General features: G+C 41.4%; 1 protein-coding gene across 1 annotated transcript in view; it reads right to left on the reverse strand.

Moving 5' to 3' along the window:
- The window catches only part of SEZ6L (seizure related 6 homolog like), a 678,351-nt gene that overhangs the window by 169,911 nt on the left and 487,405 nt on the right, over window positions 1–21,035 (reverse strand). Inside the window, exons 4-6 of the mRNA XM_073629414.1 lie at window positions 12,575–12,767; window positions 9,037–9,222; window positions 3,135–3,300 (exon numbers count right to left, since the gene is read on the reverse strand). Of these exons, the coding sequence (XP_073485515.1) occupies window positions 3,135–3,300; window positions 9,037–9,222; window positions 12,575–12,767 (545 nt within the window). The remainder of the gene's footprint in view (window positions 1–3,134; window positions 3,301–9,036; window positions 9,223–12,574; window positions 12,768–21,035) is intronic.

Consider the following 21,035-nt stretch of genomic DNA (forward strand, 5'->3'; position numbering starts at 1 on the left):
ACCATCCATCTTAAGCGTATTTATTGGCCTGAGGTATGGATCCGGTTGTATAGCTCCTAGGCCCCCGCAGAGACCATCAAGCAGAGCTTTCTTCTTAGCACATCTTTAACGTGACCAACCACCTTAGACACTGGTGAAAAAACTGAAGTACTCTCCATATGGGAGGGGCTATATAGGGGAGGAACTCGCCTTGTAATTAGGGTTGCCAGTGTCCAATCACCAAATGGTGATTATCTAACCCTCTAAGTAATTATCAAAGTCTCTGTGTCCCGTGATGTATGAACAAGAAATATGCACTGACACTGTATAAATGACATTGGCAGGGAAGGGGTTAACATCAGGGGCGATCAAAGGATTAAGTGTGTTTCCTGTTTGTGCTTTCTTACTAGGGGGGGATGGGCTCACTGCATGGACACAGTGATCTGTGTTCCTGATTAGCAGGAACACAAGATCACAGTGTCCATGCCTGACAGAACGGCGGTCTCCCTTGTTTACATTGGCAGACCGCCATTCTATCTCTCTGGGGAACGATCGGCGGGTTCTGGCGGACATCGCGTATGCCGGACCCGCTGATTGGCTCCCAGTGGCTATTGCGTGGAATGACGCACAGGTACGTCGTTTTGCACAGCCATGCCATCTTGCCGCAGTTTAACTGAGGTGGGTGGTCGGCAAGTGGTTAAGAATTGTATAATGTTCTAAATAAAGTTATGTACAAATGATTTTATATAACGTGTTGGCTCAGTGGTTGTTAACCCAAGGAAGTACATGAAAAGTCCCAAACCTTATTTAGATTTTTATAATTGTCTCTTAAGGGATAGTACTTCCTTAGGTTGCGTATTGATTCAAACTCTACCCCCAAACACAATACGTTTCAGCATAGAATGAGGCTCACCCTAGAAGTATACTTCTTAGAGGCTTATCTTACAGGGCTTCGCCAGGCTGCAGAGCCTTGGATGAGTAGTTTCTGCTTCAGGGTACTGTTTGTGTAAGGAGGAGCCCAGTTTATGGATTGTTGCATCTCCCCATCACTCCTGACACACTTCCCTCTCTTTGCTTTCTATTGAAGAGGCAGCAGGATTTACCCATGCCCTGTGTCTGCCTGTCATTCAGTCACAGCAAGGAGACAAGTTGGATCAAACTTTTCAGCATTTCAAACAGCAACGAAAAGTCTTGCTGGATATTAGAAGGGCCACTGACATGTCAATTGTCAGGGGCCACAGGGAAGTCCCACTCTGCACAGCACTGAAAAAATCTACCTGTATATCACTGAGTGGGCTGTTTACATCTAGGTATAATGGCTTACCTAAGCACATTTCTACATAATCTAACAAAATAACTGCACACACACTGATTATAATTATTATATTATATTTTTCTAATTTCAGTTTTACCAATATTAAGAAAAGTTACTAATAATTGATTGGTTTTAATTGTAGCATTACAACTGTTGTGTCTTAATAAAGAATTTGATTTGTATAGGTTATAATAATAGTATCAGTTACATTTCGCAATAGGACTTGTACAAATTTTGTAATATACAAGTAATCAGTATACTGTGTATAGGGTTAATGGTTCTGTGGTATTGTGATTTCCATTGGATATTTGATATTCAGAGTGGTGTTTTGCACCTTTGTACGGCTCGGGAACAAGCCTGCAGGTGCCCCCCCCAAGTATCTTGCTATGGGGGCACACAGATAAGAGAAATAGCCTGGAGCACTGATGGAGGACGTTCAGGGCTTCTCTGTGCAAAAACATTGCACAGAGCAGGTAAATATAACGTGTGTTATTTTAATAAAAAAATGTGAGCGTTTACAATCACTTCAATTATTTTCCTAGTAATTACCTATACACTTTTGAAATTGAGAAAGGGTGGGGACACCTGAAACTGTAATTAGATTTTGTTCACATTGCATTAATTAGTGATGTCCTTGGAAATGTCACGTTCCTTTTTTCTCTGGTTAATTGTTCAAGACAATATTTGGAGTTCCCCTGACTTATAGTCCGATTACCGAATTTGAAATTAATTTTACTGTATTTTTTTACTATTAGGGCAGGAAAGCTGTTTGAAAAATTTTACCAGGTCTTGGTCTCACAAAGCTTGACAACCGCTGGTCTAATGACATGAAGCAGCCTCAGACAGTCTTCTTGTACCATTTTCAGAAGAGATAGAAATCCAACACATTGAGAAACATTCTCAAATTGCTATTCTTTTCTGAGACATAAGGTGAGTAACTATTTGTGTTCCCCTCCACCTACAAGAAGGACATTTGTCATGACCAAAAAACATTGTTAGGCTTCATGTACACAGGATGTTTTTTCAAAACCTCTTCAGAATGCTGGAACTTGACAGCTAGTAAACGATGTTTAAAAACGTCAGTTTTGCCACTTTTACATGCCGCGTTTATGCGCATTTGCGTTTAGAAGCTTCTCAGTAGACCCTCCCAAATGCCCACAATGCAGGCAGGAACACCCCCCCATCTCTCTCTCTCTGCTATCTGTTATCTGCTATCTGATGTCTACAGTATAGACATAAGTTGAAGGGTAATGCATAACTAATACAGATGAACTAAAGTATATCTAAAGTCATTTTTTAAATATTTTTGAGTAAGGATTAGTTGAACCCCCCAGCCCACACCCAATCCTTTTTTTGTGTGCTCTCTGTGCCCCTGAGGAGTCCCTCCTTTTTTTCCTGTTCCATAGACATAACAAGATACAAGAGGAGTGACATTTGTCACTGGAATTGGTCTTCCAGTGGATGATATCCCCTCACATCTTGTTCTGGTGGAAAAGATTCCATTGCTTTTAACCTTGGTGACAATGGTTGCAGTAGGGACACAGGTAGTGTATAGATACACTTTATAGCTAATTATATTGTTATCGTCATGTTGAAACTCCAAAAACATAATGGCTGTGCATGTGGTACATGTTTGGACTAGTTGTCAATTATATGATTCAAAATTTGTAGTCCAGTATATCATATTTTATATGATTACCTTGATTCAAGCTCACAGGATGAATAAGGTTCTGTATAAAATCAGAGCTAAGCTGATTGATGTTGATTCATTGTACAACAGCAGGAAAACAAAGAGCCATTGAAGAACCATACAAGACAAAAAAGATTCAAGTAATTGTACCTGTCTTTTTCAGCCAAAATGAACTTCTCAAAATGCAAGTGCAATTTCTGTCCTCCCGGTGCATCAATCGTCCATGCACAGAAGAGATTGTTGCTATAGTTACTTGGGAAGTTTGGGGAAAGTACTCGTCCAACAGTGGCATTTTGTATTCTTCCTCCACACGGGGCTAAAAGCATAATAAAATGATACTTATGATGTACATTGTTAGGAAATAAAACCCAAAAACATGGATATCTCAAGGTGGAACTTAAGGCATGCAGCTAAAGACACTATCAAAATACATGTATGCTTACCAGGTTTCCGGGCAAAAGATTTATCCAGTTATAAATTATCATCCAATCTTGTTATTAACACATTAACACACTGAAGAAATGACACTTTGCTTTAATGTAAAGTAGTGAGTGTACAGCTTGTATAACAGTGTAAATTTGCTGTCCCCTCAAAATAACTCAACACACAGCCATTATTGTCTAAACCTCTGGCAATGTAAGTAAAAAAAAAAAAAACACAAAGCCCGAAGACTGAAGCTGCGCTAGAAATAGTGAGTGAATTAGAAGTATAATGGATAAAGCCGCCAGCACCTAAAAGTTTAGTATCAAACTCCAAAATAACAAATAGGAACATGAAAGATGCAGCGCTAAAAATGTGGAAACAAACTTGATGTGAAAAAAAAAATTTTTTTGGTGACCAAAGAAAAATAAGGCAGAGTCTCATAAAGATAACAGCATAGATCAATGGTGAGTAATCATATAAACATAATCTTTGTGAACAATAATATGAAAACATATGAAAAACTTTACAAGTGAAATATATGAAGAAAAGTCCCATTAGATATCTAATGAATAAACAAGAAAATAACACCCATCTGTGTAGATGCAGGAAAAGCAGGAAAAAGAAGGGGTATCCTCCGTGTGACTTCACACCCGAAGTGAGTAATATAATCCGCTTACCAGACGGTGATGACTGCTATTACGGCAATCTCGCACAGCACAGGGAATTTGGTCTCCCCAAAACCCAAGACACAGTACCGGAACAGCAACTAGGGGCAGATAATTCTTGGGAATATAAAACGAAGAATTTCCATAGTGCAGTTTGTACAAAAATATGATTTATTGAGAATAAAAAGAATCACACTTACAATGTAGCAATCAGTTAAGAGCGACAGTGACGTCATTACGTCATATGGCGCTGAGCGCATGCTCAGCATCATATCCAGAGGTTGTCTTTTGGAAATAGACATATGAGTGCTGCCAGCATTGCTGCAGAGGCTGAAGGGGTGGGGGGTCAGCCTGTCAGTGCTCAGATCATATGCTGCACACTGCATCAAATTGGTCTGCATGGCTGTCATTCAGAAGGAAGCCTCTTTTAAAGATGATGCACAAGAAAGCCCGCAAACAGTTTGCTGAAAACAAGCAGACTAATCACATGGATTACTGGATTACATGTCCTGTGATCTGATGAGACCAAGATAAACTAATTTGGTTCAGATGGTGTCAAGCGTGTGTAACGGCAAACAAGAGAGGAGTACAAAGATAAGAGTGTCTTGCCTACAGTCAAGCATGGTGGTGGCAGTGTCATGGTCTGGGGCTGCATGAGTGCTGCTGGCACTGGAGAGCTACAGTTCATTGAGGGAACCATGAATGCCAACAGGTACTGTAACATACTGAAGCAGAGCATGATCCCCTCCCTTCAGAGACTGGGCCGCAGGGTAGTATTCCAACATGATAACGACCCCAAACACACCTCCAAGACAACCACTGCCTTGCTAAAGAAGCTGAGGGTAAAGGTGATGGACTGGCCAAGCATGTCTTCAGACCTAAACCCTATTGAGCATCTGTGGGGCATCCTCAAATGGAAGGATGAGGAGGGCAAGGTCTCTAACATCCACTAACTCTGTTATGTCGTCATGGAGGAGTGGAAGAGGACTCCAGTGGCAACCTGTGAAGCTCTGGTGAACTCCATGCCCAAGAGGGTTAAGGCAGTGCTGGAAAATAATGGTGGCCACACAAAATATTAACACTTTGGGCCCAATTTGGACATTTTCACTTAGGGGTGTACTCACTTTTGTTGCCAGCGGTTTAGACATTAATGGCGTGTGTTGAGATATTTTGAGGGGACAGAAAATTTACACTGTTATACAAGCTGTACACTCTCTACTTTACATTGTAGCAAAGTGTCATTTCTTTAGCCCCGGTTCACATAGGGGCGACTTGTCAGGTGACTTAGCCGCCTGACAAGTCGCGTCCCGTTCTGTACTATGGAACCGTTCTAATAGGAGCGATGCAAGTCGCTCCAACTTAGAGAAAGGTTAATGTAGTAATTTGGGGGCAACTTCAGGCGACTTGCATTGACTTCTATACAGAAGTCGTTTTGCAAGTCGCCGCTGAAGTCGTGTGCAGGTCGCCTCGGTGAGTCGACCTGCAAGTCGTGTCGTCCCTGTGTGAACCAGCACTTAGTGTTGTCACATGAAAAGATATGATAAAATATTTACAAAAATGTGAGGGGTGTACTCACTTTTGTGAGATACTGTATATATCTATATATATCTATATCTATCTATATATCTATATCTATCTATATATATATATATATATATATATATATATGGAAAAACGGCTGTGCTCCACAGAAACATTGCATTTCAAATAAACTCAGTGTGCTTTTACACTGATTCTGCTGAAAAATCCTACAAGTTCCTGATTATAACACATACATTTTTTTCATTTGTTTTTATATACAGTAGAGCAGATCAAATAGAGGATGCAGCAACAAGTCTGTCTTTGCAAAACCCACTATGGTTTCATGCAAGTATGCTAAATAGAAAGGTACAGACCACTGGTTTCGGCATCTTAATCCTTCCTCAGTTATATATTATCAAAGAGAAAACACGTGATCCCTCTGATTCCAAACATCTATTTCCAAAGTGTTTCCAAAGTTTCCAAAGCCCCACAGATGTATCTGCAAAAGAACTCAAATAAACAGTTGTAAGACCCTTGGAATCACATGTTTCTTCTTTGTTACCACATAACTGATTGTATGTGTCATTATGCTATACCTGTGGCTTTGCGCAAGGGTAGCCATGCCAGAAATTGCCCAATATATATGTTTTGATCATGCAATAAACTCACATGTATTTTGCAAAGATGGATGTGGATTTTTAGCTGTTTTCTTAAGATTCCACTTCCAGGATTAGGTGAAATTTGAGCAATAATCTGCCAGGCTAAGATTCATTGTGAAGACAATGCTTCCTTGTAAGTCAGCATTCTGTTTGTTCATTATTTCCAGTGTTCTGACAGCAGCCTCTAACTTTATAAATCCTCTACAATGCTGGACTGAGTTATCCCTTTTCCCACTGCTATCCATATTTCCCTCTACACTCTATATTTATGCCCCAGCTCATGCACTTTGTTTATGAACAAAAGATAAGGGTTAGGGTTATCATTGAGGTAAGGTACTTTTCCGGTTAGCCTTAGGGTCAGATTTATCATGAATGTATTCTGGAACCTTTGCATGCTTAAGAACAACAAACGACACCTTATGCCCCATCTCTATTGACTTCATTAAATAATTTTGTTGAGGTATTCTAATTATTGCCTACATTTCAGAATGCTCATCCCTACTCTCGAGTTCAGATTTTCCAAGTAGTGCCATCATTCATTTCTTTTCAAACTATGTTTTAATTATAATGAATGTTTCTCTCTATGGCTTACAGCTTCCTGGACAGTTCAGTGTATTTATGTGAAATGTCTTAGCAGTTGCAAGGTAAGCAGGTTGAACAGGCCAACCCAAAATATACTTTGTTCAGTCACAACTTGTAGTTTTCTGGGAATTCTAAGTAATTCTTTAGTCATATGGCGATATAATAATGGCATACCTGATTTCTTAAGGAAACCTCCAGAGGACCTCTCCAAACAGATGGCAAACTGGCTCCAATATAATAGAATAACTGCTCCCCTCTGAGATGCTCCCAGACTGCCAATATCCTCACCTACTGTTTCAGGAAAGCCCAGAAACTACATCCACAGTCTCATTGTTTTGTTCATTACCCATAATTCATCACTCTAAATGAAGACAGGTAAGTACAGAAATGTACAGCAGATTGCCCAGTACACTTCTCCACCATAGTATCGTACAATGTCAGTAAAAGTGGAGCTAACTTTTGAATCCACATTTTAAGTTCACACTCCCTCTTTCCATTACTTGTGAACGGCATGTCCGTGCAGCTAGACACTTTCACAGAGCAGTATTTCTTTATGATGTCATAGAATACTCCATGGACTATGCTGGTTCTAGATAATAATAATAATCATAATAGCATAAGTCACTGCATGTTCTTTTTTCCTACTCAGGATATGGTTTTATATGTAATCACTTAATTATTTGTGCTTCATAATCCTTTCCAGCTTCCAGCTTAGTTGGAGAAGTTGGACAATTAAAAAGTTGACTTGCAAGCCATCTGTATTTATTTATTTTAAATGACTATATTCAAAGTGCTTTATTTGCTTATTTGTGTCTAGTGCGGGAGTATTTAAACATATGTACGGTATTTACCATACTTTCCATAAGGTTGGTATAGCCTGCCTATACATTATTAAGTTCTATCTGCACCTTTTGCGCACTTACACTAAATTTGTAACTTCCCTTGTGGTGGCAGGTGAACATCAATGCAATTAAAGATAGAAAGCTACAAATCAAAATGTATATTGCAGAATAAACATGCAGGCATTTCTTAGTTATATCTATCAAATGTAAGCAAGTATTGTTTTTGTTAATTATTTAAATTAATAATCTAACAAAATGACAGAATTGGTATTTTAACAACATCTTTGCCAAGCTCTTTTATTTCTCATTAGGCATGTGCATGAAGTGTTAAAGTAATTAACTGATATTAAAGGAAACTTTCTGTAGAACGTTATTAACTGGATGAAATGGGCAGTGGTTCATTTGTGTTCATTTCAATGTCTTAAGAAATGATAGATAATATTTACTCAATTATTTGAGTATTTTAATGAGATATTTTTGAACATCACTTTGTGGAAGCAATTTCAGCATGACAGCTGCCATTTACTTGCTGTCTGTGAGGCCTCAGGTGGGCGACCTGAGGGCCTGGATGCTGGAACCCTAGAGATCTGACTGAGGGGCTGTCTGCTGAAGGTCTGGTCTGGTATCACTAGAGATACTGTAGGCATTACTTGGAAGCTGGAAGGAGGCAACCAGCTGTCCTTAGGTCTTGTTAGAGTACAGATGGTTCTGAGAGATCTTAGACACTTTTGGGCTGCTGCCACCCCTCGGATGTTTGAGAAAGTCATATATGGGTCTGTTAAAGGGGACACTGGCTGGTGTTTCCGAAGAGCTTAATCCACCCAATCCTCTAATAAGGGACTCTGCTCTAGTGGCTCTAAAGAAAGGAGTATGAGTTAAACTACTACTACTTCAAAGCTAAGTCTACTGTTTATTGCAAGCAAGAAACTTTACCATAGCTTTTTTCTACAGAAAGAATACATAGTCCTCGAGTTGTACATAGTTCTTGTTTTTGGAGTATCCCATTCAATTTCCTCAACCCTATCCAAGTTCTCCAAAAATTAAAAAAACACAAAAACAACACCCCTAGACTGGTTGTTGAAGAAATGTGTGACTGAGCTTATGTGCCCGGCTGTGGGGCAAACCTCTGGGGAAAACCTGGGCAATATTCTTGTGTTTCTTGTGGGAGTAGCGCTACAGTTGCATGATTGCGAAAAATTATGTTGGACTGTACTGCTAAAAACACAAATTCTAGGTGAGAAAACTCTTGCAAACTGGCTTGTGGACTTCCCATGTGTTCCTGTGTATTCTATGGGTTTATCTGCCACCATGGCATACCTTTGTTGTCGATTTCCCAAAATACCTGTATGTCATGACCTACCTAGGCAGATGGGCTCCTTGTCACTCCAACGTGGTTTTGAAGAATTGATACACGTAAGGTTCCTGGAGCCTTCCAGCTCATATCCCATGTAACAATGAAAGTGTGCCGTTCCCCCAGCATGCAGATCCATGACTGTCACATCTCCATTATCTGGCCTTCTAGGAAAGCTGCAGCTCAGCATGAAAACTTGAAATGCAAATACAGTTACATATAAGCAAGGAGGCAGACATAGTAATTCATTCAAATAATAAAGGTCTTATTTATTTATCAAATCAACAATAGAAAATGGTGATAATACCTGTGGCAATGTGTGTATGTTTTTCTACAGCTTTCCAAAAAATTACAAATAATGCAACTTTTACAAAGCCTTACAAAAAAATGACATAGTTCTTTTAGCACATTTAGAGAACCATATGATATTCTGCCAAAATCTATTCTTCTGTATATCCAAAAGCTGCTCACCTAAATTTCTGCAAGCAGTGGTGTTTAAGGAATTTAGTTTAAACTGTTGATAATAGTTATATTATGGTGTAACATAAAATTCATTAAAGCCCAACTTTGGGAAATTCTCTTAAAAATTCTCTTAACCATGCTGCGGGGAACAGTATAGCAGCATGGTGGAGCAGAAGATTGGGTAATGAAATAATTTTTTTTCTATGCCCCCTAGACTCAAATAAGCAGTTAACCCTTGCAGTGCAGGCACAGCTCCACTGCATGGTGGAACTGTTAGGTATCAGTGGAGTTCAACTTTAAATGAGAAGTATAGCCAAAGCTCGTTTGGCTGTACTTCTCCTATGGATCACAGGAGTGCAATTCGTTTTGCACTCCTGTGACCCGTTTTCAGCAGAGAGCGGTCTGAAGTCTGCTCTCTGTTGACATCACAGAAGTCGTTCCAGGCACCACGTCATCACAACAATGGAAGTTGGGATCCACCAAGTGCCTGGACTGACACCTGGCTCAGCCTCTCAGCGAGCTGCTGAGAGGCTGAGCCGGCCACTCAGCCCCCTCCACAGCTCAGCGCTCCAGTGAGCGAGGAGGAGACAGAGAGTGGAGAGCCGCTGAGTGAAAGTCAGCAGCTTTCTGCTCAGGGAGCTGTCAGAACTGAGCGATTGGCGGTGTTTGATCACTCAGTTCTCAGAGGCGACGGGGACAGATTCAGCATACTACTTTTTTAAGGGTCGAGATTCGAACTGTCTATGGCCAGCCTTAGTATAGCACTGCAGAAGCTGTTGTCTTTAAATAAATAATTTATTATTATTTATTTGTGAATGAATGTGAATGATCACACCTTACGTGCATAAAAACTGATGGGAAATATTTCACTTTTCAGTTTTCATGCACGTTTCAGTGAGTTTTTATGCATGTTGACATCAGTTTTCATGCACGTCACTTAGGTGCCCTGTTCACACAACAGTGTTGATATCCCACGTTGCAGAAATCTGCACATGGTACCAGTGTTGATATCCCACGTTGCAGAAATCTGCACATGGTACCAGTGTTGTGGTGTGAACAGGGCACATAGAGAACAATTGTTTTTTTTTTGTGCTCATGCAGAAAAACTGACATCTCTCCACATGATGTGAACGAGGCCTAAATATAATGATCATACCAAACAGTTTTTGTCATTTTTCTTCTTTTTCTAAGGTTCTTGTTTAATTGTTTTAATGAAATTCAGTTTAATAATATTAACAGAACTAGCATAAATAAAACTTAAAGGTAAATTCCAGTTAAAAATATAACAGCGTATACAACTTTCACACATGCGATTTTAATGTTATTAAAAATTAACTTTCCATATCAATCTGAAGCTGCCAAAACTGCCAAAAAAGCCAGTGCAATATGGCAACTTAGAGGTGTTCTGTACATAATTGGTGTACAGAATACTCACAGAAATTGAATTTTCTGCTTATGTGATAGGCGCACTGATTTTTCTCTGCACTAAGATACATATCAAATTTTAGACATTCTTTGCAATAGGTATTTCATTTTTGGTGAGATGCTTCCCTAGGGTTAATTATTTCTAATAGGTCACAGACATTGCAACTTTCCTCAGTAGATCACTGAAAGTGTACCAGGTGGTTATAATGAGTGCAGACCCTCTCGTTCAGGAATCAGTCTTGCAAGGACATTGTGGAACAAGCAGTTTTATCTTAAGAAGAAAAAAAGGCAGCACTCTTCTAGAAAGTTTACTAAAATCCCTGCAATGTACACACAATAGATCACCCTGAGGGGGTTGTTTTTTTTCTCAACAAAAGCGTACTTTTACATATTTTTTACTGTGTTTTGGGGTACTTCTCTTGGTATTGGTTCTGCTTTGGAATGCAACTGGAATGGCACTTGCCCATCTTTGGAGGTCATCACCATGCCACTGCACTATTTATTCAGCGATAAAAGAGCTTCCACCAAACTCATAAATAAATAACAGCTCATGTGCCATTTAAGAAAACTGTTAACAGATTTTAGGACTTAAAACTACCCAAAAGTGACTTATCTAAAGGCATATCTGCCCAAAAGTCTTTACAGCTTTGGGCAGCTGTTTGCTATAAATAACTCTATCTGTATTTCACAGGCATAACTTAATTATCAGTTGTAAGCTGTCTGACCTAACAAAGGAGAGGAAACTCAGCCTCACTCTGACTTTGTTCAAAAATCCTTGACGTCAGTCATGAGACCATCTTGTGAGAACTTCTATATGGTAGGGAACATTAAAATTTTTTTTTTTTATATGCTGTGTGAATGAGTACACATACCGAACACATAGTAGGCTTATCTCAAAGTTGACCACAAAAGTGGAAATATACTTTAAACCTCAATGTCAGCCAAAGCTATTTATGTTGCGCTGTGGCAAAGGGGTAGTAGATTTCTCTGTTTTTTTGTTTTTTTTATGTTTGTTCCTGTTGGGGAGATCTCCCCTCACTTCATGTCGGCACAGGAAATGACAAAAAAAAATCTCAAATTGGATTAAAAATGAAAACAAAGGCTCATTTTAATACAGTGGGAAAGAGCTAGAACTTTCTGTCCCTGTGACAACCATGCTCCAGCTTTTTTGTCTTGGTGTCTTGGTGTTTAAAGAACCTTTGTAGTATTTGCTAACAAGAATGTACAGCACACTTACAGGCAAGAAGGCAATTAAAAAAAAAAAAAAACGGGGATAAAAATACAGCCTTTATCTAATCAAACAAAGCCAACACATGGGAGATAAATATACACAGATGGTCAGGCTTTGACAAACAAAATGCTTTTGTCTTTTAAAGTCTTTAAAGCAACATCTTGTTTGATTTTTTTGTGTCTTTATATAAAGAAATAAAACACGCATTCATTTGCATTCTTTTTTTAGTTTTTGCTTATAAATTTAGGCATCCAAGTCAGCATTGCCGCCTCATTGATATCATAGATTCAACTCTGCAACTTTTAATAAAAAATAGATTTTTGCCACCGATGCTAAGGGATTCATAAGCCCTCAGAGCATGCGGCTGTTTCTGGTCACATTGCTCTTGTTTGTTTATTATAAGAAACCAGTTGTTGCTTTAACACATACCTTGGTAATGTAGATGAAAGGTCCCAATTGAATCATCCTGCAATGTTTTGAAGTAAACTGACAGACTATTAGTGGGGCTTCGGATGACCTGACCTTCAACCAGAAGTGTTTCATTTGCTAAGACTACCAGACCATCCTCGCTAATGCCTCGAATGGATAGATGCTCTCCCTCAGAGAGATTTACACTTTTAACCTATAAAATAAACAGAAGTTATAAGAACAAACAATCATAGCAACATGACAGTCATTATGTCCTCAAGGTATAAACTTTTATGTCAAATATCATTCCTGGTGATATAATAGTGTGAGTAATGTTCCAGGCTACAATTCTTTTTAGTTATATGGTAGTCTTATAACTAAGCGCTCTAGCGTGAATACGTCAAAGCTTTTTTTGCTACTGTAAAGTGCTAATTGAAATATAGACTCCCAGCGCTTTATTTGGTTTTGTGGACTTTATTTCTGTACATGCATGGATGTACAGGCCAGGAAGCTGGAGAGCTGGTGAGCAGGACGTAGTGTGGTTGCTGGCCAGTCCCCTAGCGGCAACTTCATCTGTTTATGAAACTAAACCCAACCTGATGACAAAAAAAATCACTGTTACATTAAAGACTGGACCTCCGGAAGGTTTTAGCCCCTTCATGACCAGGGCACTGTTTGCTATTCAGCACCGTGTTACTTTCACTGGCAATTGCTCAGCAACACTGTACGCAAATGAAATTTTTATGTAATTATTTCACACAAATAGAGCCTTCTTTTAGTGGTATTTTATCACCACTGGGTTTTTACATTTTTATTATATAAACGAAAAAAGACCGAAGATTTCGAAAAAAACAATATAACATTCCTGTTATAAAACATCAAACAAAAAAATCAAGTTTCTTCATAATTTTAGGCCAAAATGTATTCTGCTACATGTCTTTGGTAAAAAATCCCATTAAGGCCTGATTCACACCTATGCATTTTTAGTGCTTTTTGCATTTTGCAGATTTGCACTACAGAACGTGTTCCATAGGAAACCATGTTAAATGAACTGTAGTGCAAATCTGCAAAATGCAAAAAGCACTAAAAATGCATAGATGTGAATCAGGCCTTAGTGTATAATAATTGGTTTGTGCAAAAGTTATAGCATCTATAAACTATAGTATTTATACTGGAATTTAGGCAGCTAATATACTATACTAATAATATCAGCGACTTATAGTGTGATTGTGATAGTGTGGCGGGCAATATGGTGATAAGAGACACTGGCTGGGAGGACTCAAAGGGGTTGATTTATTAAAACTGGAGAGTGCAAAATCTGGTGAAGCTCTGCAGAGAAACCAATCAGCTTCCAGGTATTTTTGTCAAAGAGTAATTGAACAAGCTGAAGTTAGAAGCTGATTGGCTACCCTGCACAGCTGCACCAGGTTTTGCACTCTCCAGTTTTAGTAAATCAATCCCTAACTGACTAACTGACACTGACGTTGCTAGTGACACTAATACAGTGATCAGTGATAATACTGTACACTGTACTAATGACACTGGCTGGGAAGGGGTTAAAATCAAGGGGCAATCAAGGGGTTAACTTTGTGCCTAGCAAGTGTAATGTGCGCTGCTTTTACGCACTGATCTGGCTGCTTTTTCTCCCTGAACTCAGAGTTGAATTCAGGGGGAAGAAACAGCCAAATCGCTTTCTGTGTACAGAGTTCAATGTGTTTGTAAATACATAACTCTGTGCTGTTATTGGCCACAGCTGTTGTCTAGCCTGTATCTGCTGCTTTCCTGCAGTAAATGTACTGTGGGCAGGAGGCAAGAGGCTAAATCTAAGTCATAATTTGTGTATATTAACCGCTTGCCGACAGCCCTGGGTGAATCGCCGTAGCTGTACGGCGGCCGCTTTAAGGGGTATAGGGGACGCCGCGGTACTGAGAAGCCAATGCGCATGCCCAGAGGCAGCGATGTCCGCCGGGCAACCACGATCGCTCCTGGCAGATCCAGATCGTAAACACACAAATCCACATTGTGGCAGGGTAGAGGAGACAAATCCTGTGTTCCTAGTATATAAGAATACCGATCTGTCTCCTCCTCCAGGCAGTCCCATCCCCCCTACAGTTAGAACACGCTGAGGGAACACATTTACCCACTTGATCGTCCCCTATTGTTAACCCCTTCCCTGCCAGTGACATTTATACAGTAATCTATGGCTATTTTTAACTCTGAACGCTGTATAAATGTCATTGGTCCCAAAAAAGTGTCAAAAATGTCTGATCTGTCCGCTACAATGTTGCAGTCCCGATAAAAATTACAGATCGTCATCATTACTAGTAAAAAAAAAAAAAGTTATAAAAATGACATAAATTCATCCCCTATTTTGTAGACGCTATAACTTTTGCGCAAACCATTATATGTTTATTGAGATTTTTTTTACCAAAAATATGTAGAAGATTACATATCAGCCTAAACTGAGGAAAAAAAAAATATATATTTTTTTTAAATTGGGATTTATTATAGCAAAAAGTAAAAAATATTTAGTTTTTTTCAAAATTGTCTTTTTTTCTCTGTTTATAGCGCAAAAAATAAAAACCACAGAGGTGATCAAATACCACCAAAAGAAAGCTCTATTTGTGTGGATCGCTGTATGTGGGGGAAAAAAGGACATCAATTTTGTTTGGGTACAACGTCGCACGACTGCACAATTGTCAGTTAAAGTGACGCAGTGCCGTATCGCAAAAAATGGCCCGGTCAGGAAAGGGGTAAATCCTTCCGGGGCTGAAGTGGTTAAAATCCAAGCCAAAATCTTACCCCAAGTTTTCTTAAATTTCCACATCGAGAACTAATGATTGTTTTTCTGAAATTGCTTTGGGGTTATGCTTTATAAGCAGTTTTGGTGCAAACTGTGCTTATACCGTTATTTTAGTTTTGATTACTCCCTGTCAAAGACACCCCACCTTTTTATGTTATAGCTGACTTACTGTACACACAATGATGTTAAAAAATCTAGCATTTGCCATCACTAATCATAAGCAGCAATCAGTGGGCTAAACTAATTTAACATTGATGTTTTAAACGTTTCAGAGACATATTTGCAAGGATCTTTGTTTAAAAATAAATTTACAATTTCGCCTACTTTAATATTGTCAGCTTTATCTAAAGCCTTTTAATTAAGAAGGTACAGTATTTTAACTCTGGGCAAATAAGAATTTAAAGCTTATCTAACAGGCACTAGCACAGTTTAACGTGACCAGTCCATTAGTTAAAAAATGTGCCTTTAGCATAAAAATCCTGATTAGAAGCAGAACACTTTTGCATGTGTGATATTAAAATCATGCTACACTTATTTCAAGCAGGTGCTGTAAATCTTTGCTGGTGCTGTATATATCTCCAAGGATCGAATATACATGGAAGTATAAAACCAGAAAAAGAGTGCACTAGATAGTGCAGATAAAATCAGTAGCAAGAAATGTAATTTACCCTTACATACAAATGACTTGACTTATGTGTATCACCAAAAGCAACTCATCCAGAGGATAACCATGTCCTGCCAACAGGTGTAATGATACTCTCATGTAGAAGCTGGCAATGGGAGAGACAGCAATCAAGTTGAAAAGTATTTGGTGAACATTATAAAAAACATGAAGAGAGTGAATTGTCAGAGAATGCCTTCCAGATGTCCGGATTGCAGAAATGCGCATGTGCTGAATTTTTAACAGAATGCGCACAGAAATGCACACAGGTGCGCACGCACACGCATGTTGGCACCAGATGGGCTATAAAGGATGCTTCTGCTCATGCTTAAGTGCTGACTGGTCTTTTAGCTGTTCCTTGCATCCTGCGTTCTTCCTGTGTGTTCCCTTGTTGCTGACCCGACTTGCCCCAGACCTAATCTTGGATCTTGCTTCTGATTTGTCTCATTATTCCTGACTCTGTCTCTGTTCCTCACTTCGGCTCTGCTTATGATTCCTTACTTCACTGTTCACCTGTTGATAACCCTGGCTATTCCTGTAACCACTCTTCTACTTCCGATCCTGACTGTCCTTCCTGCCTGAGTGCTCACCTAGCTGTCCACTGCACCTGCTCTGCCATTTGATGACAGTTCTGACAAGCCATGCATCCTGAACCTGCAGCACAAGTGGAGTGCCCCTTTAATCTTGTCTGGTTTTCTGAGCACAGCTATTGTTCCTGTCCTGATGGTCCACCTGCTTCCCAGGATCTCTTACTCCAGCTGCAAGTTCTACTATCAACACCTGCTGACACTCGTGTTCCTCCTGTCCTTCAGTACCCTCTGTTCCACTCTCAGTGGGGCCAGGGCTGGAGATATAAGAGGGGCCAACCTTGTCATATCAGTCTCCTATCAGGTACATGACAGAACTGCAGAAATATCCCAACCTAGAACATGAACAAGGGGACAGAATCTGTGTGCAGGGTGATGCAGTACCTCCACTTAACTAACATGTTTTGGGGCCCATACCACTTTATCAGCTGCTGAAGGGGCAGGGACCCCAAAACATGTTAGTCTTTCCCACTGCCAGCTTCTACATGAGAGTACAATCTCTTAGTGGAACATGGTATTCCTCTGGATGAGCTGTTTTTGGTGATGCACATTGATCAAGTCACTTATATGTAAGTGCAATTTTAATTCATCACTATTAAAGTTGTTTTATATGCACTAGCAAGTACACTCTGTTTCTGCCCATATGATATTGCCTAGGAGATACTGCTCTAGCAACCCCTCAAAAAAATGAATGGCCCAATATAGGACAGCTTTTTCTACCAGTTCACACACGGCAGCTTTCAACTTTTTAAAGAAAAATGAAAGAAAAATGAAAATTCCTAGATTACATTGAGGTGTACATTCGAAAGACTGTTCAATAGTGGAACAACCATCATTTAGCAGGGTTGGTGGCCTTTAACACTAACTGTCTTCCACATATAATTTTGTTTTATCATCTCTACCCTGACATTTTTTTGTGCTTTCCCATGGTGATTGGTTGAGGCATCTTTTTGTTTGGATATAAACTCTGGGGTATTTTCATGTGACTCATTAGAACTGAAGAGGAGGCTTAGATAAGCTATACATTACAGAATAAGTCCAGTTGAATGTGACTAGCTACTGCTTACTGTCACTTCAAAACTAGGTGTCCAAAAAGTATAAAGCCGTATCTGCATGGGTATAGAAATGCCACCAACATTTTTCAGCTTTTTGCTCTGAAAATGCACCTTCAATGACCTTTGATACAGCCTTTTGGGTTTATCAAACCATGAAAAAACTATATATTTATTTAGGAGGTCTGCTTTTATTCCCTTGACAATGAGGGCTCAGGCTTCATGAATGTCTAAATATTCTAGACTTCAAGGATTGCCCTGATATTGGCTAGCATCATTTACAATACAGTACACCAAATTACTGTTTATGGTAAAGCTGCTGGGCAAATCAAATGAAACAAATGTATAATCAGAAGTCACATTCAGTTAAAACAGTATTTCATATCTATACAAATAAGCTGCATAAAACTGAACGCTGGGCAGATATAAAAGAAAACACATAATTAAATTCAGTTTTAAATTCAAGCAGTGTAAAGCTGGCCATACACCGTTAGATTTCTTTTTTTCAGCCTACAGGCTGGATCAGGCCTGGACCGGCCATAGGGCACATCGGGCACTTGCTCGGCAGGCCGGGGGCCACCGGGCACTTGCCCGGCAGGCCAGGGGCCGCCGGGCCGCATGTGCTTGTGGAGCTGAAGCAGCTGAGCTCCTCCTTGAGCCCCCGCCTCTCACCCTCCTCTCTGCGGTTGGCTGGCCAGCCGGCCGCCATTACAGTTTGGCCGGGGGGGCGGAGACTACAGGTCACGTTACCTGTGACCATGAAGAGGGAGGGGATCTACGTGAGACGCTGCCGCCGGACAGAGGGAAAGTGAATGTGGCTCCCCATGCGTGTGCCTGGATATGAGGAGCAGCTGCATACAGTAAAAGAATCCATTTCTTTATTTTTCTCCTACAGCCTCTGAATGCCTGCTTCTCACTCTCTCCCTCCCGTGGGCATTCAAAGGCTGTAGGAGAAAAATAAAGAGATGGATTCTTCTACTGTGTATGCAGCTGCTTCTCCCATCCAGCTTTTTTTCTACTGCCCCCTAGTGCTCTCAAGCTCCCACCATGCTCTGAGTCTCAGGTGCCCCCCCAGTGATCACCAACTCCCCCCAGTGCTTTCCAGCCTCTGTACACTCCGGCCCCCCCAGAGCTCTCCAGCCTCTCCCAGTGCAAATCAGCCCCCCTGTACTCTCCACCCCCCCACAGTGCTCTCAGCCCCCTGTACTCTCTGGCCCCCCAGTGCTCTCCAGCTCTCGGTGCTCTCTAGCCCCCAGTGCTCATCCCCCCATGCTCTCCAGCCCCCCTGTGCTCTCCAGCCCCCCAGTGCTCTCTAGCCCCTCCCCAGTGCTCATCGCCCCCCAGTGCTCTCCAGCCCTTTGTGCTCTCCAGCCCCCCCAGTGCTCATCACCCCCCAGTGCTCTCCAGCCCCCCCGTACTCTCCAGCCCTCCGTGCTCTCCAGCCACCCCAGTGCTCATCCCCCCATGCTCTCCAGCCCCCCCAGTGCTCATCGCCCCCTGTGCTCTCCAGCCCCCCCAGTGCTCATTGCTCCCCGTGCTCTCCAGCCCCCCCAGTGCTCATCACCCCCATGCTCTCCAGCCCCTCCAGTGCTCTCCAGCCCTCCATGCTCTCCAGCCCCCCAGTGCTCATTTCCCCCTCCATTTCCCCCATGCTCTCCAGCCCCCCCAGTGCTCTCGAGCCCTCCAGCCCCCCAGTGCTCATCCCCCCAGTGCTCACCAGCCCTCCGTGCTCTTCAGCCCCCCCAGTGCCCATTGTCCCCCCATGCTCTCCAGCCCCTCCCAGTGCTCTCAGGCCCCCCTGTGCTCTCCAGCCACCCCTGTGCTCTCTGGCCCCCCCAGTGCTCTCCAGCCACCCCAGTGCTCTCCAGCCCCCTGTGGTCTCTGCCCCCCAGTGCTCTCCAACCCACCCAGTGCTCTCCAGCCCCTCTGTGCTCTCCACCCCCTTGTGCTCTTCGCCTCCCGTGTTCTCTGCCCCTGCTTGTGCTCTCCAGCCCCCCCATGGTCCCCAACCCCCTCAGTGCTCTCCGAGCCCCCCTGTGCTCTCCACCCCCTGTGCTCCCTGGTCCCCCTAGTGCTTTCCCCCGTGCTCTTCACCCCCTGTGCTCTCTGGCCCCTCTAGTGCTCTCCGGCCCCCCTAGTGCTCTCCACACTCCCCCGTGTTTTCCACCCCCCATGCTCTCCGTGCCTCCCAGTAAATATGCCATGGGCTGCTCAGTCTAAAATGCCCGGGCCTATTTTTTGTCCCAGTCCAGGCCTGGGCTGGATGAGAAATGTTTAACAGGCTCTTCCATCCATGTTATACAGCACAGATGGTTGTTTTGGCCGCTGTGCCTATTGTATTCTGACAATTGCCACAAGTCAGATTGGATGCAGCTGCTGTGTGGCCCAAAAATTTTACATTCAGCTTCCCCAAGTTTTTCAAGCGAAAGATGTCAGATAGGAGGCAGCTGACAGGGCCACCCACATAGAAAACTTCAACTGGTTCATCAAGAACTGGCCAAAATTGTCATATTATATGGACTATGCAATCTCTGTACAGTATAGCTGGAGTGTAAGAGGAAGAAGCAGCACAAGGAGCCAAGACAAGCTCCTGACAAGAAGCATACTAAGGCTTCATGTACACTGCTGCTGGTAAAGGGATGTTTAGGAGCAGTTGGGTTTTTTTTTCAGCTACCCCTGAACTCTATGTTATCTTATCAGTACATGCACACAGGGCTGTTTATATTAGTTTCTAGGCAGTTGAGGTCAGAATCATTTGGAAAGCAAAAATAATACTTTCAGGACGGTAGTTCAGAGGCATATGAAATGCCTGTAACAGCTTGTAAATGTGTGTAAGTGCATTAACTCGTGTTTATCTGCATTTTGATTACAAGCGTTTTTAATGAAGATACACTTTTGACTATCTAAAAAAAAAAAAAAAATACACCTCTAAATGCAAACATGGCTTAACGCGGCATGTAAACACGGCAAAACTGACATTTTTAAAAATTTCGGTTACTATCTGTCAATTAAATGGTTCAGGAGAGGTTTTAAAACGTCCCATGTACATTAAGCCACTGTACTGCTTCTACTTTCACTGTCCAGTTACAGTCTGGGACGGGTCAAGGATGAACTGGGCTCATAGAAAGTGGATTAAATAATGCTGGTCATCAATCTGAATATTGTAGCAAAGGCTAGTTGTGGTATTTTATCTTTTAATGGGCTATTCATTTTGAACTTGTTATCTTTGTCTGGTGACTACTTTAAATTGCATATCCAACTTTTCCTAGAAAAATTTGGATTCGGCTCCATCTCCTTTCACCCATGAGCCCTGATGCGTCTCCTTTAATGGCATGGGAGGTCTCACTAACCAATAAGAAGCCTTGAAACCAACAGGTAG

Source organism: Aquarana catesbeiana, linkage group LG01 (genome assembly GCF_042186555.1).
Source record: "Aquarana catesbeiana isolate 2022-GZ linkage group LG01, ASM4218655v1, whole genome shotgun sequence".
Lineage (NCBI taxonomy): Eukaryota > Metazoa > Chordata > Amphibia > Anura > Ranidae > Aquarana > Aquarana catesbeiana.